This window comes from Anomaloglossus baeobatrachus, chromosome 4 (assembly GCF_048569485.1).
Source record: "Anomaloglossus baeobatrachus isolate aAnoBae1 chromosome 4, aAnoBae1.hap1, whole genome shotgun sequence".
Classification (NCBI taxonomy): Eukaryota; Metazoa; Chordata; class Amphibia; order Anura; family Aromobatidae; genus Anomaloglossus; species Anomaloglossus baeobatrachus.
The window spans coordinates 19,123,520-19,148,945 of NC_134356.1; the positions used below are offsets into that span (position 1 = coordinate 19,123,520).

At 48.7% G+C, this 25,426-nt stretch overlaps 1 protein-coding gene across 2 annotated transcripts; it reads left to right on the forward strand.

Annotated features, from left to right (window-relative positions):
* Positions 1–27: 27 nt before the first annotated feature.
* LOC142302674 (rho crystallin-like) lies at positions 28–24,474 on the forward strand. 2 transcript variants are annotated; one of them, XM_075343774.1, is made up of 9 exons: positions 28–176; positions 6,454–6,621; positions 7,247–7,363; positions 7,481–7,558; positions 7,645–7,767; positions 21,266–21,375; positions 21,443–21,608; positions 24,152–24,234; positions 24,343–24,474. In XM_075343774.1, the coding sequence occupies exons 1-9, from the start codon at positions 93–95 to the stop codon at positions 24,383–24,385; spliced, it is 972 nt and encodes a 323-aa protein (XP_075199889.1). In that variant the 5' UTR covers positions 28–92; the 3' UTR covers positions 24,386–24,474. The 2 variants fall into 2 exon arrangements, with proteins under 2 accessions (XP_075199889.1, XP_075199890.1); XM_075343775.1 differs by lacking the exon at positions 28–176 and adding an exon at positions 6,113–6,214.
* Positions 24,475–25,426: the final 952 nt, after the last annotated feature.

Sequence of the window (25,426 nt, forward strand, 5' to 3'; positions counted from 1 at the left end):
AAGGATTTCCGACCTTGGCTCGTGAATCAGCAAAATGTGAGCAAGGAAGAAAAAACACCTGAAACACCAGTGACATGTGCGGTCTATAGAAGATGCCTAATGTACCGGATACCCCCACTACACAGCAATCCTCACAGCAGCCACTGCCATCTGCTATAGGAGCCACCAGCAGAATAGTGAGTGCAGCTCTGGAGTGTATAATACAGGATGTAACTCAGGATCAGTAATGTATGTACACAGTGACTGCACCAGCAGAATAGTGAGTACAGCTCGGGAGTATAATAAAGAAGGTAACTCAGGATCAGTAATGTAATGTATGTACACAGTGACTGCACCAGCAGAATAGTGAGTACAGCTCGGGAGTATAATACAGGAGGTAACTCAGGATCAGTAATGTAATGTATGTACACAGTGACTGCCCCAGCAGAATAGTGAGTGCAGCTCTGGAGTATAATACAGGAGGTAACTCAGGATCAGTAATGTAATATATGTACACAGTGACTGCACCAGCAGAATATTGAGTGCAGCTCTGGCGTATAATACAGGAGGTAACTCAGGATCAGTAATGTAATGTATATACACAGTGACTGCACCAGCAGAATAGTGAGTGCAGCTCTGGAGTATAATACAGGAGGTAACTCAGGATCAGTAATGTAATGTATGTACACAGTGACTGCACCAGCAGAATAGTGAGTGCAGCTCTGGAGTATAATACAGGAGGTAACTCAGGATCAGTAATGTATGTACACAGTGACTGCACCAGCAGAATAGTGAGTGCAGCTCTGGAGTATAATACAGGAGGTAACTCAGGATCAGTAATGTATGTACACATTGACTGCACCAGCAGAATAGTGAGTGCAGCTCTGGAGTATAATACAGGAGGTAACTCAGGATCAGTAATGTATGTACACAGTGACTGCACCAGCAGAATAGTGAGTGCAGCTCTGGAGTATAATACAGGAGGTAACTCAGGATCAGTAATGTAATGTATGTACACATTGACTGCACCAGCAGAATAGTGAGTGCAGCTCTGGAGTATAATACAGGAGGTAACTCAGGATCAGTAATGTAATATATGTACACAGTGACTGCCCCAGCAGAATAGTGAGTACAGCTCTGGAGTATAATATAGGATGTAACTCAGGATCAGTAATGTAATATATGTACACAGTGACTGCCCCAGCAGAATAGTGAGTACAGCTCTGGAGTATAATATAGGATGTAACTCAGGATCAGTAATGTATGTACACAGTGACTGCACCAGCAGAATAGTGAGTGCAGCTCTGGAGTATAATACAGGAGGTAACTCAGGATCAGTAATGTAATGTATGTACACAGTGACTGCACCAGCAGAATAGTGAGTGCAGCTCTGGAGTATAATATAGGATGTAACTCAGGATCAGTAATGTATGTACACATTGACTGAACCAGCAGAATAGTGAGTGCAGCTCTGGAGTATAATACAGGATGTAACTCAGGATCAGTAATGTAATATATGTACACAGTGCCTGCACCAGCAGAATAGTGAGTGCAGCTCTGGAGTATAATATAGGATGTAACTCAGGATCAGTAATGTATGTACACATTGACTGCACCAGCAGAATAGTGAGTGCAGCTCTGGAGTATAATACAGGAGGTAACTCAGGATCAGTAATGTAATGTATGTGTGTGACGCCCTGGGCAAGCCAGGGGTCACAGGTCACAACACCACCACACCCTACACCCCAGTTAGGAACACCCAAGCTAACCAAAATCCTTGTTGCCTTCCTCCAGGGGCTGATGTCCACACCAGGGGATGGGCCAGGCGGTTGGCTCCGCCCACCAAGGAGTTCACAGCCCTGGAGGCGGGAGGAACCAGGCAGAACAGTTTAGGAAGTGAAAGTGGAAGGAGGTGGTAGTGGAGCTAAAGAGAAAAGCTGAAGTAAAGTGACAAGTGACAGTAGTAAAGTCTGAAGTTGGTCCGGGTGTGTGCCCCGGACTGAGACAGCAAGGTCAGCAGACGGCGGTAATAGTCTGCAGGGGGACTGCTTGGAGGTTGCTGGAAGGACCGCGGACGGGTGGTGACCCGGCGGTACCGGAGCAGTATACGAAGAACAGTCAGCACCAGGGCAGGGGCATTTCGGATCCCGGCAAGGCTAGGAGTCGCCATAATTTGCTAAATCCGTCAGTGAAGGGGACCTCTGTCTCCTAACAACCAAGTCCCGATTGAAGGCAATAGCCCGACCGTGAAGGGGAGACACCGCCACCGCCAGGGCACCAGTTTCCCAGGGCCAGCGCCTGCGGGCAAGAGTAGAGCTCCTTCGGCCCAGCTTGAAGCCGAGGAGTGGGTAACCGGTGGGGACCCATCGCTACCAACACAGGAACATAGGTGCAGGGAAGAGATCATCACCGCTAACTGCAGGGAACATCAGCACCGTGAACCGTCCGAGGGACCCGTCCAACCAGCCGTTTGTTTACCAACAACTGTGTCGTGGTTACTGGCTGAGTGAGTACCTCCGTGCCGTGCGGCACAGCGCTGTCCCTGCGCCCCTGCACCTCCACAGGCCCCATACCCGCCTGTCCGCCATTCCAATCCCATCACTGGGCCCCGGGAGCATCACAACCCCTACCCACGGAGGGGCACATCAACACCTGGCTGCTCCATACCATCACTCCCGGGCTCCCCATACAGAGCAGCGGTGGTGTTAACAAATCACCACAACCGTGGGTGGCGTCATGGACAATAAACTATCCCAACAACCCAATCCCCTTTTCACTCACGGGCGAGGAGCGCCGCTCGAGTCCCCGGGATCCGGCCCATCGCTCGAGCCACCGAGCAGCGGCAGCAGCAGGCCGCAGCAGCCGCAGCGGCAGCCGGACCCGAGCAGTAGGGAGAGCGCGGCGTCCCCTCCTCCGCCCGCGACAACTTGGCGTCACGAACAGGATCTTACCGCTCTGCCGTTGGGTAGAGGTGCGCCTTGTGACCGCCGGAGGTATCCGGCCGGAAAATTTCAGAAGTCGCCATCTTTGGCGCGAAAAGTTCTCGCTCAAGCGTCTTCTCGAGTAGCAGAGGCGCGAATGCCAAAACTCCGCCCCGAGAGAGGAGGGGCCGAAAAGAGGCTAAAGGGGACGCGATGGCGGCTAGCTGCATGTAGCCTCGGCTATACAGATAAGGACGCTGTGGCCTCACGATCCGCCGACCCCTGTAAAGAATGTCCGCTCCCCCTAGCTATGCGGAGGCTACCGAACCGGTGCCCGGGACAGCGGCATGGCTGAGGGCCCGGACGGCAGGGATCTGCCGACACTACCGGGACCAGATCTGCCGGCTGATGGAACAGTGGACCGCGGAGGTGGAGGATGCAGCTGCAGTTGCACGAGTGTATGGAATGGAGGCCATGATGGAGGAGCTGGTGGGTGACCCACGCCCCTATGTCCCCGAGGGACCGGCCGCTGCGGCTGAGGGACCCGGTCTACCCTTGGCCCCCATGCCACCTCTGTCCTCCTTGCCCGTGCACCGCGCTGCGCCTGGCCCGTCGGGCGTACACCCCTTCGTGACGGTGGCCGAGAGAGTGACAAGCCTGGAAGCTGCAGCAGCTAGCGGCAACCCGCCTGGCACAGAGACGGACGATAGTGATTCCGGGCCTGACACCGAGCCCGTCTCGGAGGAAGATGAAGGAGTCGTCGCTCTGCAGGGCACGGAGGCCACTTATATCCCCCGGAGTGGAGACAACGGGTATCAGGCGGCCCTTCCTCGACGCGCTTGCTATGCGCTGGAGGGGCTGGTGCCCGTGTTCTTCCACCCAGAGCCGGGTGAGGAGGATGAAAATGCACAGTAAGGGCAGCGGAGCACCGTTGCGCCGTCCCCGTTGGGACCACCACTAAGTGTGTTTGTTGAAAGTTTTGAAGATGAAAAATGGAAAAAATGATTACCGAACAGTAACCAGATTGTCTGAAACCGTGATTTGCAACCGGCCGTTGCCGGCACCGTTGTCCCCGTGGGGACCGCTTGAAAAGTTTGCATGAGGAACTGCTCATGGACAAGCCCGTGAACTTGCAGGGCAACTACAAACGTTAGTGGCATGTAAATAAGTTGTTCTACCGTTACCGTTTCCGCACTTACCGCCTCCGGAGAGGCAGGTTGGAGGGAGGGCCCGCAGCAGAGCAGGCTGGGGCCCAGCCACCACAGGAACCGGTGGCTACCCTCTGGAGGGGAAGGACAGATCCCGCTCGGGTAACTTGTGCTGGACTTGGGTCAAGGGGTGCTGCCTGGGCTTTAGGGGCAGCATCAGGGCCAGGTTGCTTGGGTGGGAGAGAGCGGAGACCGTAACCGTAAACCGTTTGCAACGTTTAAGAAATGTGCCTCCCGATGTGGGATGATGTCATAAATTGTTATGTTACCGTTTACCTTTTTATATATTTTCAGAAAATAAAACCGGTGTTGGACGGGCAGCCCGCGGACGGTCTGCATTTTGCTAAGGGGGAATGTGACGCCCTGGGCAAGCCAGGGGTCACAGGTCACAACACCACCACACCCTACACCCCAGTTAGGAACACCCAAGCTAACCAAAATCCTTGTTGCCTTCCTCCAGGGGCTGATGTCCACACCAGGGGGTGGGCCAGGCGGTTGGCTCCACCCACCGAGGAGTTCACAGCCCTGGAGGCGGGAGGAACCAGGCAGAACAGTTTAGGAAGTGAAAGTGGAAGGAGGTGGTAGTGGAGCTAAAGAGAAAAGCTGAAGTAAAGTGACAAGTGACAGTAGTAAAGCCTGAAGTTGGTCCGGGTGTGTGCCCCGGACTGTGACAGCAAGGTCAGCAGACGGCGGTGATAGTCTGCAGTGGGACTGTTTGGAGGTTGCTGGAAGGACCGCGGACGGGTGGTGACCCGGCGGTACCGGAGCAGTATATGAAGAACAGTCAGCACCAGGGCAGGGGCATTTCGGTTCCCGGCAAGGCTAGGAGTCGCCATAATTTGCTAAATCCGTCAGTGAAGGGGACCTCTGTCTCCTAACAACCAAGTCCCGATTGAAGGCAACAGCCCGACCGTGAAGGGGAGACACCGCCACCGCCAGGGCACCAGTTTCCCAGGGCCAGCGCCTGCGGGCAAGAGTAGAGCTCCTTCGGCCCAGCTTGAAGCCGAGGAGTGGGTAACCGGTGGGGACCCATCGCTACCAACACAGGAACATAGGTGCAGGGAAGAGATCATCACCGCTAACTGCAGGGAACATCAGCACCGTAACCGTCCGAGGGACCCGTCCAACCAGCCGTTTGTTTACCGAGAACTGTGTCGTGGTTACTGGCTGAGTGAGTACCTCCGTGCCATGCGGCACAGCGCTGTCCCTGCGTCCCTGCACCTCCACAGGCCCCATACCCGCCTGTCCGCCATTCCAATCCCATCACTGGGCCCCGGAAGCATCACAACCCCTACCCACGGAGGGGCACATCAACACCTGGCTGCTCCATACCATCACTCCCAGGCTCCCCATACAGAGCAGCGGTGGTGTTAACAAATCACCACAACCGTGGGTGGCGTCACAGACAATAAACTATCCCAACAACCCAATCCCCTTTTCACTCACGGGCGAGGAGCGCCGCTCGAGTCCCCGGGATCCGGCCCATCGCTTGAGCCACCGAGCAGCGGCAGCCGGACCCGAGCAGTAGGGAGAGCGCGGCGTCCCCTCCTCCGCCCGCGACATGTGCACAGTGACTGCACCAGCAGAATAGTGAGTGCAGCTCTGGAGTATAATACAGGAGGTAACTCAGGATCAGTAATGTAATGTATGTGCACAGTGACTGCACCAGCAGAATAGTGAGTGCAGCTCTGGAGTATCTCTGTATGCAGGGATTTCCTCTAATGGTGGTTGCAGGTAATAGAACTTTAATCATATAGTGCAGCGCAGGTCGTTATGCCACTGATCGCGTTAGTGAATCAGTCCCATTGGTTTATTCAGGTCCCACCAGAACTCTGGTATAATCAGTCCTTTTTATGTCGCACGGATTCTCCTATTTTCCTATGCACTTATTGTTGATTTTGCATTTTGCTTGGTCAGACAAGGTTCAGCCGGTTGTATATAATCCCCTCCCACAGCTGATAGCACTCACAGCCGATCCTATATATGCAGGAGAGGTGACAGCGTCCCGTCACTGACAGTATGGCCCTGACGAAGGACACCCGCATCACCCTGAACGATGGACATACCATGCCCATCATAGGCCTGGGCACCTACGCCTCCCCTGATGTCAGTCACAGTGATTTCCTAGAGGAGGGCGGTGCTATTTGTGATACGGTTTGGCAGCATATTTTATGCCAAGGAAAATTAAAGGGGAAGTGAAATGAAAACAATCTGATATGATGTCTGTGACCTCAGAAAGGGCCGCGGAGAGGGAAAAGTGCAAGCTTATGTGACAATTCTGAGTAGTCGTGTTTTTTTTAATTTATTTTTTATTTGTATTTTTTTGGGATTTCTTTATAATATAGGTCCCAAAAAGTCTCGGAGAAGAGGCCACAAAAACAGCCATCGATCTTGGCTACAGGCACATTGATTGCGCTTATATATACGGGAATGAGGTTCAGATCGGGAGCGCCATCCGTGCCAAAATCGCCGACGGCGCGGTCAAGAGAGAGGACGTGTTCTACACGGGGAAGGTGAGAAGAGCCATCAGATCATGCGCATATATATATATATATATATATATATATATATATATATATATATATATATATATATATATATATATATATATATATATATAGTATATATGCAGTGTGTGTGTATGTATGTGTATGTATGTATATGTATATATATATATATGAGATTCATGAGTCATTCATTCATCAATTTGTATTTTCTTTCATTTATTCATTTACTCATTCATCTATTCGCTCTCTCATTCAGTTATTATAACTTTTTGTTCCTATATTTATTTAATCTTTTTTTATATCATGTATTTACCCATTAATTATTTTTTTCATTCCTTATCAGTTCTGCCTTTCCTGAATGTACTGACGTTTTTACTTTGCTCCGTCATTCATGTTATGATCAATCGTTTAGTTTTTTACCTTTTACAACATCAAAGTTTGGGTCCCCATTGACTTCTATGGAGTCCATGGTTAAGTTCCGGGTCCTGAACCGAACTTTTAACTAAGGTCTGGCCGAAGCCGGGCGAACCTGGGTCCGTTCATCTCTAGTGTTTTTTAATTTGTGTTTTTTATCCATATTTTTCTACAATAAATTCTTACTAATTAACTCATTACTTTATTTTTTCTTTAGCTGTGGTGCACTTTTTTTTCACCCGAACTCGTCCGCAAAGGTCTAGAAAAATCTCTGCAGGATCTTCAGCTGGATTACCTGGACCTGTTCATCCTGCACTGGCCTTTCTCGCTGAAGGTCGGTCTTAAATCCCAAATTATTGATAATAGTGCCACCTGCAGGTCATATGAGGAAAAACAGGTTCAACTACTGCCCTAGAAGTAAAGTAACTGATTGGATATTTGTGTTCTTCAGCCCGTCGGAGCCGAGTACCCCAGTGACCCGGATAAAGCTTTCGTCTATGATGCTATCGACTTCTGCGCTACTTGGGAGGTTCGACACTGACCGAAGCTCAGAACAGAAAGTAAGGTCTACATGTCCGAACACATTGACCCCCATGATCTCTGATCTGATTGCAGGCTGTGGAGGCGTGTAAGGACGCCGGTCTGGTCAGGTCCATCGGAGTCTCCAACTTCAACCGGAGACAACTGGAGCGTCTCCTGAGCAAACCCGGACTGAAGTACAAACCCGTCTGTAACCAGGTGAGACGCAAAGAAGGGCAAGGACACTGACACTGGGGGTACGAGATAATGACACTGGGGGTACGAGATAATGACACTGACACTGGGGGTACAGGATAATGACACTGACACTGGGGGTACGGGATAATGACACTGGGGGTACGGGATAAGGACACTGACACTGGGGGTACAGGATAATGACACTGACACTGGGGGGTACAGGATAATGACACTGACACTGGGGGTACAGGATAATGACACTGGGGGTACAGGATAATGACACTGGGGGTACAGGATAATGACACTGACACTGGGGGTACGAGATAATGACACTGACACTGGGGGTACAGGATAATGACACTGACACTGGGGGTACGGGATAATGACACTGGGGGTACGGGATAAGGACACTGACACTGGGGGTACAGGATAATGACACTGACACTGGGGGGTACAGGATAATGACACTGACACTGGGGGTACAGGATAATGACACTGGGGGTACAGGATAATGACACTGGGGGTACAGGATAATGACACTGGGGGTACAGGATAATGACACTGGGGGTACAGGATAATGACACTGACACTGGGGGGTACAGGATAATGACACTGACACTGGGGGTACAGGATAATGACACTGGGGGTACAGGATAATGACACTGGGGGTACAGGATAATGACACTGGGGGTACAGGATAATGACACTGGGGGTACAGGATAATGACACTGGGGGTACAGGATAATGACACTGGGGGTACAGGATAATGACACTGACACTGGGGGTACGAGATAATGACACTGACACTGGGGGTACAGGATAATGACACTGACACTGGGGGTACGAGATAATGACACTGGGGGTACGGGATAATGACACTGGGGGTACAGGATAATGACACTGACACTGGGGGTACAGGATAATGACACTGACACTGGGGTACAGGATAATGACACTGACACTGGGGGTACGAGATACTGACACTGGGGGTACAGGATAATGACACTGACACTGGGGGGTACAGGATAATGACACTGACACTGGGGGTACAGGATAATGACACTGACACTGGGGGTACAGGATAATGACACTGGGGGTACAGGATAATGACACTGACACTGGGGGTACAGGATAATGACACTGACACTGGGGGTACAGGATAATGACACTGGGGGTACAGGATAATGACACTGGGGGTACAGGATAGTGACACTGACACTGGGGTTACGGGATAAGGACACTGACACTGGGGGTACAGGATAATGACACTGGGGGTACAGGATAATGACACTGACACTGGGGGTACAGGATAATGACACTGACACTGGGGGTACAGGATAATGACACTGGGGGTACAGGATAATGACACTGGGGGTACAGGATAATGACACTGACATTGGGGGTACGGGATAAGGACACTGACACTGGGGGTACAGGATAATGACACTGACACTGGGGGGTACAGGATAATGACACTGACACTGGGGGTACAGGATAATGACACTGACACTGGGGGTACAGGATAATGACACTGGGGGTACAGGATAATGACACTGGGGGTACAGGATAATGACACTGGGGGTACGGGATAATGACACTGGGGGTACGGGATAAGGACACTGGGGGTACGGGATAAGGACACTGACACTGGGGGTACAGGATAATGACACTGACACTGGGGGTACGGGATAATGACACTGGGGGTACAGGATAATGACACTGACACTGGGGGTACGGGATAATGACACTGGGGGTACAGGATAATGACACTGATATTGGGGGTACAGTATAATGGCACTGGGGGTTCAGGATAAGGACACTGACACTGGGGGTACAGGATAATGACACTGACACTGGGGGTACAGGATAATGACACTGGGGGTACAGGATAATGACACTGACACTGGGGGTACAGGATAATGACACTGACACTGGGGGTACAGGATAATGACACTGACACTGGGGGTACAGGATAATGACACTGACACTGGGGGTACGGGATAATGACACTGACACTGGGGGTACGGGATAATGACACTGACACTGGGGGTACGGGATAATGACACTGGGGGTACAGGATAATGACACTGATATTGGGGGTACAGTATAATGGCACTGGGGTTCAGGATAATGACACTGACACTGGGGATTCAGGATAATGACACTGGGGGTACAGGATAATGACACTGACACTGGGGGTACATTATAATGACACTGACACTGGGGGTACAGGATAATGACACTGGGGGTACAGGTTAATGGCATATACATAAGCACATAGGTTACACGCTCTGCTCTGTATACACTTGTTGCTCTCCATGTTCTTTTGCACTTAGAACATTTGATATCTTTCTGCAGTTTAATGATTAACGCTAATAATTGCTTATAAGTGACTGCTCTGATTGTTCTGTACAATTTGTGTTCATCGTAAAGATACAGCGCTGAGCCCTCCGTGTGCTCATATCCAGAGCTGGGGCTGATATTCACAGCCTCACACATGTGTAAACTAACAAATAATTATATTATTTAGCATGAAATATATCATTACTATCTTTTATGAAAGTTCTCTGCTCACTGCTCCCCGAGAGATGGATGGATAAACAGACACTGCTCAGGGCTGCTGTATAATGTCCTCCATGCTGCTGCTTTCTGTATTCACAGTTACACTGCTCAGTACTGCTGTATAATGTCCTCCATGCTGCTGCTATCTGCATTCACATCTACACTGCTCAGTGCTGCTGTATAATGTCCTCCATGCTGCTGCTTCCTGCATTCACCTCTACATTGCTCAGTACTGCTGTATAATGTCCTCCATGCTGCTGCTTTCTGTATTCACAGTTACACTGCTCAGTACTGCTGTATAATGTCCTCCATGCTGCTGCTATCTGGATTCACATCTGCACTGCTCAATGCTGCTGTATAATGTCCTCCATGCTGCTGCTATCTGGATTCACATCTACACTGCTGAGTACTGCTGTATAATGTCCTCCATGCTGCTGCTATCTGGATTCAAATCTACACTGCTCAGTGCTGCTGCTGTATAATGTCCTCCATGCTGCTGCTTTCTGTATTCACCACTACACTGCTGAGTACTGCTGTATAATGTCCTCCATGCTGCTGCTATCTGCATTCACCTCTACGCTGCTCAGTGCTGTTGTATAATGTCCTCCATGCTGCAGCTTCCTGCATTCACCTCTACACTGCTCAGTGCTGCTGTATAATGTCCTCCATGCTGCTGCTTCCTGCATTCACCTCTAAGCTGCTCAGTACTGCTGTATAATGTCCTCCATGCTGCTGTTACCTGGATTCACCTCTACACTGCTCAGTGCTGCTGTATAATGTCCTCCATGCTGCTGCTATCTGTATTCACATCTACACTGCTCAGTACTGCTGTATAATGTCCTCCATGCTGCTGCTACCTGGATTCACATCTACACTGCTCAGTACTGCTATATAATGTCCTCCATGCTGCTGCTATCTGGATTCACCTCTACACTGCTTATTACTGATGTATAATGTCCTCCATGCTGCTGCTATCTGCATTCACATCTACACTGCTCAGTGCTGCTGTATAATGTTCTCCATGCTGTTGGTATCTGCATTCACCTCTACATTGCTGAGTACTGCTGTATAATGTCCTCCATGCTGCTGCTTTCTGTATTCACAGTTACACTGCTCAGTACTGCTGTATAATGTCCTCCATGCTGCTGCTATCTGCATTCACATCTACACTGCTCAGTGCTGCTGTATAATGTCCTCCATGCTGCTGCTTCCTGCATTCACCTCTACATTGCTCAGTACTGCTGTATAATGTCCTCCATGCTGCTGCTTTCTGTATTCACAGTTACACTGCTCAGTACTGCTGTATAATGTCCTCCATGCTGCTGCTATCTGGATTCACATCTGCACTGCTCAGTGCTGCTGTATAATGTCCTCCATGCTGCTGCTATCTGGATTCACATCTACACTGCTGAGTACTGCTGTATAATGTCCTCCATGCTGCTGCTATCTGGATTCACATCTACACTGCTCAGTGCTGCTGCTGTATAATGTCCTCCATGCTGCTGCTTTCTGTATTCACCACTACACTGCTGAGTACTGCTGTATAATGTCCTCCATGCTGCTGCTATCTGCATTCACCTCTACGCTGCTCAGTGCTGTTGTATAATGTCCTCCATGCTGCTGCTTCCTGCATTCACCTCTACACTGCTCAGTGCTGCAGTATAATGTCCTCCATGCTGCTGCTTCCTGCATTCACCTCTAAGCTGCTCAGTACTGCTGTATAATGTCCTCCATGCTGCTGTTACCTGGATTCACCTCTACACTGCTCAGTGCTGCTGTATAATGTCCTCCATGCTGCTGCTATCTGTATTCACATCTACACTGCTCAGTACTGCTGTATAATGTCCTCCATGCTGCTGCTACCTGGATTCACATCTACACTGCTCAGTACTGCTATATAATGTCCTCCATGCTGCTGCTATCTGGATTCACCTCTACACTGCTTATTACTGATGTATAATGTCCTCCATGCTGCTGCTATCTGCATTCACATCTACACTGCTCAGTGCTGCTGTATAATGTTCTCCATGCTGTTGGTATCTGCATTCACCTCTACACTGCTGAGTACTGCTGTATAATGTCCTCCATGCTGCTGCTATCTGCATTCACCTCTACGCTGCTCAGTGCTGTTGTATAATGTCCTCCATGCTGCTGCTTCCTGCATTCACCTCTACACTGCTCAGTGCTGCTGTATAATGTCCTCCATGCTGCTGCTTCCTGCATTCACCTCTAAGCTGCTCAGTACTGCTGTATAATGTCCTCCATGCTGCTGTTACCTGGATTCACCTCTACACTGCTCAGTGCTGCTGTATAATGTCCTCCATGCTGCTGCTATCTGTATTCACATCTACACTGCTCAGTACTGCTGTATAATGTCCTCCATGCTGCTGCTACCTGGATTCACATCTACACTGCTCAGTACTGCTATATAATGTCCTCCATGCTGCTGCTATCTGGATTCACCTCTACACTGCTTATTACTGATGTATAATGTCCTCCATGCTGCTGCTATCTGCATTCACATCTACACTGCTCAGTACTGCTGTATAATGTCCTCCATGCTGCTGCTATTTGCATTCACATCTACACTGCTCAGTGCTGCTGTATAATGTTCTCCATGCTGTTGGTATCTGCATTCACCTCTACACTGCTCAGTGCTGCTGTATAATGTCCTCCATGCTGCTGCTATCTGCATTCACCTCTACACTGCTTATTACTGATGTATAATGTCCTCCATGCTGCTGCTATCTGCATTCACATCTACACTGCTCAGTGCTGCTGTATAATGTTCTCCATGCTGTTGGTATCTGCATTCACATCTACACTGCTCAGTACTGCTGTATAATGTCCTCCATGCTGCTGCTATCTGCATTCACATCTACACTGCTCAGTACTGCTGTATAATGTTCTCCATGCTGCTGCTATCTGTATTCACATCTACACTGCTCAGTGCTGCTGTATAATGTCCTCCATGCTGCTGCTATCTGCATTCACATCTACACTGCTCAGTGCTGCTGTATAATGTTCTCCATGCTGTTGGTATCTGCATTCACCTCTACACTGCTGAGTACTGCTGTGTAATGTCCTCCATGCTGCTGCTATCTGCATTCACCTCTACGCTGCTCAGTGCTGTTGTATAATGTCCTCCATGCTGCTGCTTCCTGCATTCACCTCTACACTGCTCAGTGCTGCTGTATAATGTCCTCCATGCTGCTGCTTCCTGCATTCACCTCTAAGCTGCTCAGTACTGCTGTATAATGTCCTCCATGCAGCTGTTACCTGGATTCACCTCTACACTGCTCAGTGCTGCTGTATAATGTCCTCCATGCTGCTGCTATCTGTATTCACATCTACACTGCTCAGTACTGCTGTATAATGTCCTCCATGCTGCTGCTACCTGGATTCACATCTACACTGCTCAGTACTGCTATATAATGTCCTCCATGCTGCTGCTATCTGGATTCACCTCTACACTGCTTATTACTGATGTATAATGTCCTCCATGCTGCTGCTATCTGCATTCACATCTACACTGCTCAGTACTGCTGTATAATGTCCTCCATGCTGCTGCTATCTGCATTCACATCTACAATGCTCAGTGCTGCTGTATAATGTTCTCCATGCTGTTGGTATCTGCATTCACCTCTACACTGCTCAGTGCTGCTGTATAATGTCCTCCATGCTGCTGCTATCTGCATTCACCTCTACACTGCTTATTACTGATGTATAATGTCCTCCATGCTGCTGCTATCTGCATTCACATCTACACTGCTCAGTGCTGCTGTATAATGTTCTCCGTGCTGTTGGTATCTGCATTCACATCTACACTGCTCAGTACTGCTGTATAATGTCCTCCATGCTGCTGCTATCTGCATTCACATCTACACTGCTCAGTACTGCTGTATAATGTTCTCCATGCTGCTGCTATCTGTATTCACATCTACACTGCTCAGTGCTGCTGTCTAATGTTCTCCATGCTGCTGCTATCTGCATTCACATCTACACTGCTCAGTGCTGCTGTATAATGTCCTCCATGCTGCTGCTATCTGGATTCGCCTCTACACTGGAAAAACCACAAAGAACTATATAAAAAAACCACCAAAAAGGAGCCAAGACAAGTGATATGTGCACACACAGAATGTGGTGAGCCTTCCTCATAAAGATGACTGCAGCCGAGGTGCAAGATGCTGATGTCACAGCCACTCAACCTCCACACTAGAGGGGAGGGGCGGCTGCTTAGCATAAGACATGCACACTAATAAGGCTTGCACTGGGAGCCCATCATATAATGAGTGGAATGCACGGTGTCTGAACTGTGACCTATAGATGACGCCAGAAACCCAGGTCAGGCGGGCTAAACAGCACTATATAGGTGCATCTCGCACGGATACACGAGACGCACAGTGTCTGAATAATGGCCTATAAATGACGCACAACACCAGGTCCAGGCGGGTCAGTTAGCACTATGAGTACATAACACATGACAGGCTCACCATTTAACCACCTGAATTCAAAAGGTCCACACACATCCTGCAAAAATGGATAAAATGTGCCATACCTCAAATAGTGAGATATTAGTTTATATTTTGGCCCAAAATATTATATGATGGGCTCCCAGTGCAAGCCTTATTAGTGTGCATGTCTTATGCTAAGCAGCCGCCCCTCCCCTCTAGTGTGGAGGTTGAGTGGCTGTGACATCAGCATCTTGCACCTCGGCTGCAGCCATCTTTATGAGGAAGGCTCACCACATTCTGTGTGTGCACATATCATTTGTCTTGGCTCCTTTTTAGTGTTTTTTTTTATATAGTTCTTTGTGGTTTTTCTAACTTATTCAGTGTAGGGACTCGCAAGTGTGAGAATCCTTGACGTGGATTGCGAGCTTACATATTTTGGGCCAAAATATAAACTAATATCTCACTATATGAGGTATGGCACATTTTATCCATTTTTGCAGGATGTGTGTGGACCTTCTCAATTCAGGTGGTTAAATGGTGAGCTTGTCATGTGTTATGTACTCATAGTGCTAACTGACCCACCTGGACCTGGTGTTGTGCGTCATTATTCAGACACTGTGCGTCTCGTGTATTCGCCTCTACACTGCTCAGTACTGCTGTATAATGTCCTCCATGCTGCTGTTATCTGCATTCACATCCACACTGCTGAGTACTGCTGTATAATGTCCTCCATGCTGCTGCTATCTGCATTCACCTCTACGCTGCTCAGTTCTGCTGTATAATGTCCTCCATGCTGCTGCTATCTGTATTCACCACTACACTGCTGAGTACTGCTGTATAATGTCCTCCATGCTGCTGCTATCTGGATTCACATCTACACTGCTCAGTGCTGCTGTATAATGTCCTCCATGCTGCTGCTTCCTGCATTCACCTCTAAGCTGCTCAGTACTGCTGTATAATGTCCTCCATGCTGGTGTTACCTGGATTCACCTCTACACTGCTCAGTGCTGCTGTATAATGTCCTCCATGCTGCTGCTATCTGTATTCACATCTATACTGCTCAGTACTGCTGTATAATGTCCTCCATGCTTCTGCTATCTGGATTCACATCTACACTGCTCAGTACTGCTGTATAATGTCCTCCATGCTGCTGCTATCTGGATTCACCTCTACACTGCTTATTACTGATGTATAATGTCCTCCATGCTGCTGCTATCTGCATTCACATCTACACTGCTCAGTGCTGCTGTATAATGTTCTCCATGCTGTTGGTATCTGCATTCACATCTACACTGCTCAGTGCTGCTGTATAATATCCTCCATGCTGCTACTATCTGGATTCGCCTCTACACTGCTCAGTGCTGCTGTATAATGTCCTCCATGCTGCTGCTATCTGGATTCACCTCTACACTCCTCAGTGCTGCTGTATAATGTTCTCCATGCTGCTGCTATCTGGATTCACCTCTACACTGCTCAGTGCTGCTGTATAATGTTCTCCATGCTGCTGCTATCTGGATTCACCTCTACACTGCTCAGTGCTGCTGTATAATGTCCTCCATGCTGCTGCTATCTGGATTCACCTCTACACTGCTCAGTGCTGCTGTATAATGTTCTCCATGCTGCTGCTATCTGGATTCACCTCTACACTGCTCAGTGCTGCTGTATAATGTTCTCCATGCTGCTGCTATCTGGATTCACCTCTACACTGCTCAGTGCTGCTGTATAATGTCCTCCATGCTGCTGCTATCTGGATTCACCTCTACACTGCTCAGTGCTGCTGTATAATGTCCTCCATGCTGCTGCTATCTGGATTCACCTCTACACTGCTCAGTGCTGCTGTATAATGTCCTCCATGCTGCTGCTATCTGGATTCACCTCTACACTGCTCAGTGCTGCTGTATAATGTTCTCCATGCTGCTGCTATCTGGATTCACCTCTACACTGCTTATTACTGATGTATAATGTCCTCCATGCTGCTGCTATCTGCATTCACATCTACACTGCTCAGTACTGCTGTATAATGTCCTCCATGCTGCTGCTATTTGCATTCACATCTACACTGCTCAGTGCTGCTGTATAATGTTCTCCATGCTGTTGGTATCTGCATTCACCTCTACACTGCTCAGTGCTGCTGTATAATGTCCTCCATGCTGCTGCTATCTGCATTCACCTCTACACTGCTTATTACTGATGTATAATGTCCTCCATGCTGCTGCTATCTGCATTCACATCTACACTGCTCAGTGCTGCTGTATAATGTTCTCCATGCTGTTGGTATCTGCATTCACATCTACACTGCTCAGTACTGCTGTATAATGTCCTCCATGCTGCTGCTATCTGCATTCACATCTACACTGCTCAGTACTGCTGTATAATGTTCTCCATGCTGCTGCTATCTGTATTCACATCTACACTGCTCAGTGCTGCTGTATAATGTCCTCCATGCTGCTGCTATCTGCATTCACATCTACACTGCTCAGTGCTGCTGTATAATGTTCTCCATGCTGTTGGTATCTGCATTCACCTCTACACTGCTGAGTACTGCTGTGTAATGTCCTCCATGCTGCTGCTTCCTGCATTCACCTCTACACTGCTCAGTGCTGCTGTATAATGTCCTCCATGCTGCTGCTTCCTGCATTCACCTCTAAGCTGCTCAGTACTGCTGTATAATGTCCTCCATGCTGCTGTTACCTGGATTCACCTCTACACTGCTCAGTGCTGCTGTATAATGTCCTCCATGCTGCTGCTATCTGTATTCACATCTACACTGCTCAGTACTGCTGTATAATGTCCTCCATGCTGCTGCTACCTGGATTCACATCTACACTGCTCAGTACTGCTATATAATGTCCTCCATGCTGCTGCTATCTGCATTCACATCTACACTGCTCAGTACTGCTGTATAATGTCCTCCATGCTGCTGCTATCTGCATTCACATCTACACTGCTCAGTGCTGCTGTATAATGTTCTCCATGCTGTTGGTATCTGCATTCACCTCTACACTGCTCAGTGCTGCTGTATAATGTCCTCCATGCTGCTGCTATCTGCATTCACCTCTACACTGCTTATTACTGATGTATAATGTCCTCCATGCTGCTGCTATCTGCATTCACATCTACACTGCTCAGTGCTGCTGTATAATGTTCTCCATGCTGTTGGTATCTGCATTCACATCTACACTGCTCAGTACTGCTGTATAATGTCCTCCATGCTGCTGCTATCTGCATTCACATCTACACTGCTCAGTACTGCTGTATAATGTTCTCCATGCTGCTGCTATCTGTATTCACATCTACACTGCTCAGTGCTGCTGTCTAATGTCCTCCATGCTGCTGCTATCTGCATTCACATCTACACTGCTCAGTACTGCTGTATAATGTTCTCCATGCTGCTGCTTCCTGCATTCACATCTACACTGCTCAGTGCTGCTGTATAATGTCCTCCATGCTGCTGCTATCTGCATTCACATCTACACTGCTCAGTGCTGCTGTATAATGTCCTCCATGCTGCTGCTATCTGGATTCGCCTCTACACTGGAAAAACCACAAAGAACTATATAAAAAAACCACCAAAAAGGAGCCAAGACAAATGATATGTGCACACACAGAATGTGGTGAGCCTTCCTCATAAAGATGACTGCAGCCGAGGTGCAAGATGCTGATGTCACAGCCACTCAACCTCCACACTAGAGGGGAGGGGCGGCTGCTTAGCATAAGACATGCACACTAATAAGGCTTGCACTGGGAGCCCATCATATAATGAGTGGAATGCACGGTGTCTGAACTGTGACCTATAGATGACGCCAGAAACCCAGGTCAGGCGGGCTAAACAGCACTATATAGGTGCATCTCGCACGGATACACGAGACGCACAGTGTCTGAATAATGGCCTATAAATGACGCACAACACCAGGTCCAGGCGGGTCAGTTAGCACTATGAGTACATAACACATGACAGGCTCACCATTTAACCACCTGAATTCAAAAGGTCCACACACATCCTGCAAAAATGGATAAAATGTGCCATACCTCAAATAGTGAGATATTAGTTTATATTTTGGCCCAAAATATTATATGATGGGCTCCCAGTGCAAGCCTTATTAGTGTGCATGTCTTATGCTAAGCAGCCGCCCCTCCCCTCTAGTGTGGAGGTTGAGTGGCTGTGACATCAGCATCTTGCACCTCGGCTGCAGCCATCTTTATGAGGAAGGCTCACCACATTCTGTGTGTGCACATATCATTTGTCTTGGCTCCTTTTTAGTGTTTTTTTGATATAGTTCTTTGTGGTTTTTCTAACTTATTCAGTGTAGGGACTCGCAAGTGTGAGAATCCTTGACGTGGATTGCGAGCTTACATATTTTGGGCCAAAATATAAACTAATATCTCACTATATGAGGTATGGCACATTTTATCCATTTTTGCAGGATGTGTGTGGACCTTCTCAATTCAGGTGGTTAAATGGTGAGCTTGTCATGTGTTATGTACTCATAGTGCTAACTGACCCACCTGGACCTGGTGTTGTGCGTCATTATTCAGACACTGTGCGTCTCGTGTATTCGCCTCTACACTGCTCAGTACTGCTGTATAATGTCCTCCATGCTGCTGTTATCTGCATTCACATCCACACTGCTGAGTACTGCTGTATAATGTCCTCCATGCTGCTGCTATCTGCATTCACCTCTACGCTGCTCAGTTCTGCTGTATAATGTCCTCCATGCTGCTGCTATCTGTATTCACCACTACACTGCTGAGTACTGCTGTATAATGTCCTCCATGCTGCTGCTATCTGGATTCACATCTACACTGCTCAGTGCTGCTGTATAATGTCCTCCATGCTGCTGCTTCCTGCATTCACCTCTAAGCTGCTCAGTACTGCTGTATAATGTCCTCCATGCTGGTGTTACCTGGATTCACCTCTACACTGCTCAGTGCTGCTGTATAATGTCCTCCATGCTGCTGCTATCTGTATTCACATCTATACTGCTCAGTACTGCTGTATAATGTCCTCCATGCTTCTGCTATCTGGATTCACATCTACACTGCTCAGTACTGCTGTATAATGTCCTCCATGCTGCTGCTATCTGGATTCACCTCTACACTGCTTATTACTGATGTATAATGTCCTCCATGCTGCTGCTATCTGCATTCACATCTACACTGCTCAGTGCTGCTGTATAATGTTCTCCATGCTGTTGGTATCTGCATTCACATCTACACTGCTCAGTGCTGCTGTATAATATCCTCCATGCTGCTACTATCTGGATTCGCCTCTACACTGCTCAGTGCTGCTGTATAATGTCCTCCATGCTGCTGCTATCTGGATTCACCTCTACACTCCTCAGTGCTGCTGTATAATGTTCTCCATGCTGCTGCTATCTGGATTCACCTCTACACTGCTCAGTGCTGCTGTATAATGTTCTCCATGCTGCTGCTATCTGGATTCACCTCTACACTGCTCAGTGCTGCTGTATAATGTCCTCCATGCTGCTGCTATCTGGATTCACCTCTACACTGCTCAGTGCTGCTGTATAATGTTCTCCATGCTGCTGCTATCTGGATTCACCTCTACACTGCTCAGTGCTGCTGTATAATGTTCTCCATGCTGCTGCTATCTGGATTCACCTCTACACTGCTCAGTGCTGCTGTATAATGTCCTCCATGCTGCTGCTATCTGGATTCACCTCTACACTGCTCAGTGCTGCTGTATAATGTCCTCCATGCTGCTGCTATCTGGATTCACCTCTACACTGCTCAGTGCTGCTGTATAATGTCCTCCATGCTGCTGCTATCTGGATTCACCTCTACACTGCTCAGTGCTGCTGTATAATGTTCTCCATGCTGCTGCTATCTGGATTCACCTCTACACTGCTCAGTGCTGCTGTATAATGTCCTCCATGCTGCTGCTATCTGGATTCACCTCTACACTGCTCAGTGCTGCTGTATAATGTTCTCCATGCTGTTGGTATCTGCATTCACCTCTACACTGCTCAGTGCTGCTGTATAATGTCCTCCATGCTGCTGCTATCTGGATTCATGTCTACACTGCTCAGTGCTGCTGTATAATGTCCTCCATGCTGCTGCTATCTGGATTCACCTCTACACTGCTCAGTGCTGCTGTATAATGTTCTCCATGCTGTTGGTATCTGCATTCACCTCTACACTGCTCAGTGCTGCTGTATAATGTCCTCCATGCTGCTGCTATCTGGATTCATGTCTACACTGCTCAGTGCTGCTGTATAATGTCCTTCATGCTGCTGCTATCTGGATTCGCCTCTACACTGCTCAGTACTGCTGTATAATGTCCTCCATGCTGCTGCTATCTGTATTCACATCTACACTGCTTATTACTGATGTATAATGTCCTCCATGCAGCTTCCTCTTCTGAATAGGTGCTACATGTAGATAGGGGAGGAGGAATTCCTCTCGTTTGTCTGTGCCATGTATGGGAGACATTGGACAGAGTATTAGAGCCAATACTTACACCATTGTCCTGTGGATGACAGGTGGAGTGCCACGTATATCTGAGTCAGAGCAAGCTGCAGTCGTACTGTAATTCTAAGGATATCGTGCTGGTGGCGTACAGCGTGCTGGGGTCCCACAGAGACAAGGACTGGTAGGTGTCATGGTGTACATACCATCATTCCACCTTGTGGTGTTACTGACATTGGTGCCGTTTGTAGGGTGGACCTGAGCACTCCTGTCCTGCTGGGAGATCCAGTCCTGGCCAACGTGGCAGCGAAATACAACCGTTCTCCAGCAGAGGTCGCCATGCGCTTCATCCTACAGAAGGGCATTGTGGTATTGGCCAAAAGTTTCAGTGCGGCCCGACTAAAGCAAAACCTCGGGGTAACTATGACTTCTTATACACTCAGTACCCTGCTATATTATCAGAGATCAAATAGGAAATGTACCACGAAAAAGAAAAAAATTGTGTTTATTTCATAGCCTATATCTATAGAAAAATGATAACATATTCCTGTCTTTACATATGCAGTGAAGCTCACACAGTAAGCGGAAATGTACTATTTTCTGTGTTTCACATTTCAAATTTGCTGTGTAGATTGGGACAGAATCAGCAGAGTCATCTCATTATCATTAAAAATATAATTTCATTACCACTAGTGTCACTATCCCCTAATGATCTCTCTGTCATTAGAGGGCAGCGACAGGAGACTCATTTCATTATCATTACAGGGCAGGGTCCAGTAGAGTCATTTCATTATCAATAGAGGATAGGGACAGCAGTCTCATTTCATTGTTGTTAAAGTGCATGGTCAATAGAGTCATCTTATTATTAATAGGGACAGATTCAGTGGAGTCATCTTATTATTAATAGGGACAGAGTCAGTAGAGTTATCTTATTAATTGGGACAGGGTCAGTAGCGTAATCTTATTAATAGGGACATGGTCAGTGGAGTCATCTTATTAATAGGGACAGGGTCAGTAGAGCCATCTTATTAATAGGGACAGGGTCAGTAGAGCCATCTTATTAATAGGGACAGGGTCAGTAGAGCCATCTTATTAATAGGGACAGGGTCAGTAGAGCCATCTTATTAATAGGGACAGGGTCAGTAGAGCCATCTTATTAATAGGGACAGGGTCAGTAGAGCCATCTTATTAATAGGGACAGGGTCAGTAGAGTCTTCTTATTAATAGGGACAGGGTCAGTAGAGTCATCTTATTAATAGAGACAGGGTCAGTAGAGACATCTTATTAATAAGGACAGGGTCAGTAGAGTCATCTTATTACTTGACACAGGATCAGTAGAGTAATCTTATTAATAAGGACAGGGTCAGTAGAGTCATCTTATTAATAGAGACAGGATCAGTAGAGTCATCTTATTAACAGGGACAGGATCAGTAGAGTCATCTTGTTAACAGGGGCAGGATCAGTAGAGTCTTCTTATTAATAGGGACAGGATCAGTAGAGTAATCTTATTAATAGGGACAAAGTCAGTAGAATCATCTTATTAATAGGGGCAGGGTCATTAGAGTCATCTTATTATTAATAGGGACAGTATCAGTAGAGTCATCTTATTAATAGGGACAGGGTCAGCAGAGTCATCTCACCATTCTCAGATCTCATGAGGAGCAGGGCAATGAGGCTCCTATTCCTCCTGGAGACATCCCCCCTGCTGTCTCGCCTGTACCCCCGCTGTCTCGCCTGTACCCCCGCTGTCTCGCCTGTACCCCCGCTGTCTCGCCTGTACCCTCGCTGTCTCGCCTGTACCCTCGCTGTCTCGCCCGTACCCCGCTGTCTCGCCTGTACCCCTGCTGTCTCGCCTGTACCCCGCTGTCTCGCCTGTACCCTCGCTGTCTTGCCCGTATCCCCACTGTCTCGCCTGTACCCTGGCTGTTTCGCCTGTACCCCACTGTCTCGCCTGTACCCAGGCTGTCTCGCCTGTACTCCGGCTGTCTCGCCTGTACCCCCGCTGTCTCGCCTGTGCCCCGGCTGTCTCGCCTGTACCCCCGCTGTCTCGCCTGTACCCCCGCTGTCTCGCCTGTACCCCCGCTGCCTCGCCTGTATCCCCGCTGTCTCGTATGTATCCCCGCTGTCTCGCATGTATCCCCGCTGTCTCGCCTGTACCCCGGCTGTCTCACCTGTACCCCGCTGTCTCGCCTGTACCCCCGCTGTCTCGCCTGTACCCCGGCTGTCTCGCCTGTACCCCCGCTGTCTTGCTTGTACCCTCGCTGTCTCGCCTGTACCCTCGCTGTCTCGCCCGTATCCCGCTGTCTCGCCTGTACCCCTGCTGTCTCGCCTGTACCCCGCTGTCTCGCCTGTACCCCACTGTCTCGCCTGTACCCAGGCTGTCTCGCCTGTACTCCGGCTGTCTCGCCTGTACCCCCGCTGTCTCGCCTATGCCCCGGCTGTCTCGCCTGTACCCCCGCTGTCTCGCCTGTACCCCCGCTGTCTCGCCTGTACCCCCGCTGCCTCGCCTGTATCCTCGCTGTCTCGCATGTATCCCCGTTGTCTCGCCTGTACCCCGGCTGTCTCACCTGTACCCCGCTGTCTCGCCTGTACCCCCGCTGTCTCGCCTGTGCCCCGGCTGTCTCGCCTGTACCCCCGCTGTCTCGCCTGTACGCCCGCTGTCTCACCTGTTCCCCCGGCTGTCTCGCCTGTACCCCCGCTGTCTCGCCTGTACCCCCGCTGTCTCGCCCGTACCCCCGCTGTCTCGCCTGTACCCCCGCTGTCTCTCCTGTACCCCCGCTGTCTCGCCCGTACTCCCGCTGTCTCGCCCGTGCTCCCGCTGTCTCGCCCGTACCCCCGCTGTCTCGCCTGTACCCCCGCTTTCTCGCCTGTACCCCCGCTGTCTCGCCTGTACCCCCGCTGTCTCGCCTGTACCCCCGCTGTCTCGCCCGTACACTTTCTGGATGTCTTCTCTTTTTCAGGTTTTTGATTTTGAACTAAAGTCTGAAGACATGAAAACTCTAGAAGCGCTGGATAAGAACCTGCATTATGGACCTTTTAAGGCGTGAGTTGCCCCTCTGAGGACCCCAGAGAAGAGGACAATTCCTCCTTCTAGTAACACTAGACAGGATTTTTTGTATAATGATGATTTATGTGTTTTGTATTTCTTCAGAATGAAGGATCATCCTGAATATCCGTTCCATGACGAGTACTGAGCAGCGCGCGCCGCTTACACCGCAGCGTTACATGTCTACATTCCTGTATATTACATGCTAAGACAATGTCTGTGACGTCACCAGTAAATGAGATAAAAACAAAAAGTTCTCTTTTTTCCCATTTTTATTCTGTGGTATCAGAAGAACAAGCAATATAGAACCAGAGATTTTATTTTTATATTTTTTTTTTACAATTTTTTATGGTTTTTAAAGGGTCTTTCTGTGACGGGGTGTACATCAGAGCAAAGAGAGACAACAGGCCGAGGATGATCCAACAGGTTTACTAACAGGAATACAGGAGCAGCACACGACAAGTCCAAATAAAACAGATTCGGGGGCACCTCCCGATAATCCAAAGTGCCAGATCACGACGAAATAGTCCTCTTCAGAGTCCCAGAAATCCCACACAATGCACTGGACGGCGAGATCTGTCCGCAGAATCAGATCTCGCTCCCTTCCTCTTCAAAACTCAGCTCCCAACTGCACTTAGAAACAGGAGTGTATTGTCTGAGCTCGTGGGCCCGCCCCTCAAGGGTAGGGGTCTATGCAATGGTTGGGCCCACTAGAAGATTCTAGAAGGTTGGCTCCGAGATGTCTACAGGTTTGTGTAGTTGGCGTTATCCACTGCTTACGAAACAATGGGAAGTTCCCCTGGCTGTGTGGACAAGAGATAATTGCATTATGGGCCCAGAGACACAGGAGATGGGGGGAAGGTATGGTTACTTACATCCCAAGACATTTCAAAGTGTTCAGTAAGTACAACCAAAGGAAAGTGACATCACATCCTGACATAGTATTACAGCAAATACAGTGCGAAGGTAAAATACATCCCATGGCATCTTATACAAAAATATGGGATGGAGAAAAGCACATACATCATGACAATCCCTTTCCCTCCCAACTTGTGTACGTACTAGGGACCTCTACAGGTCGCTGGTTAAGTACACGCAGGCATGGCTGACAGGACTCAAGGCTCCTCTTGCCTGGACAGTCCGTCTGCATTCTGGTGTTGGCTTCCACACTTGTATTTGATGGAAAAGC

What these genes read in the sequence shown, in the direction of transcription:
- LOC142302674 (XM_075343775.1), top strand. Translation starts at nt 6,128, where the DNA reads ATGGCCCTGACGAAGGACACCCGCATCACCCTGAACGATGGACATACC. An exon ending in GCACCTACGCCTCCCCTGAT is followed by an intron (nt 6,215 to 6,453) that starts GTCAGTCACAGT and finishes TTTATAATATAG; the next exon opens with GTCCCAAAAAGTCTCGGAGA. An exon ending in ACTGGCCTTTCTCGCTGAAG is followed by an intron (nt 7,364 to 7,480) that starts GTCGGTCTTAAA and finishes TGTGTTCTTCAG; the next exon opens with CCCGTCGGAGCCGAGTACCC.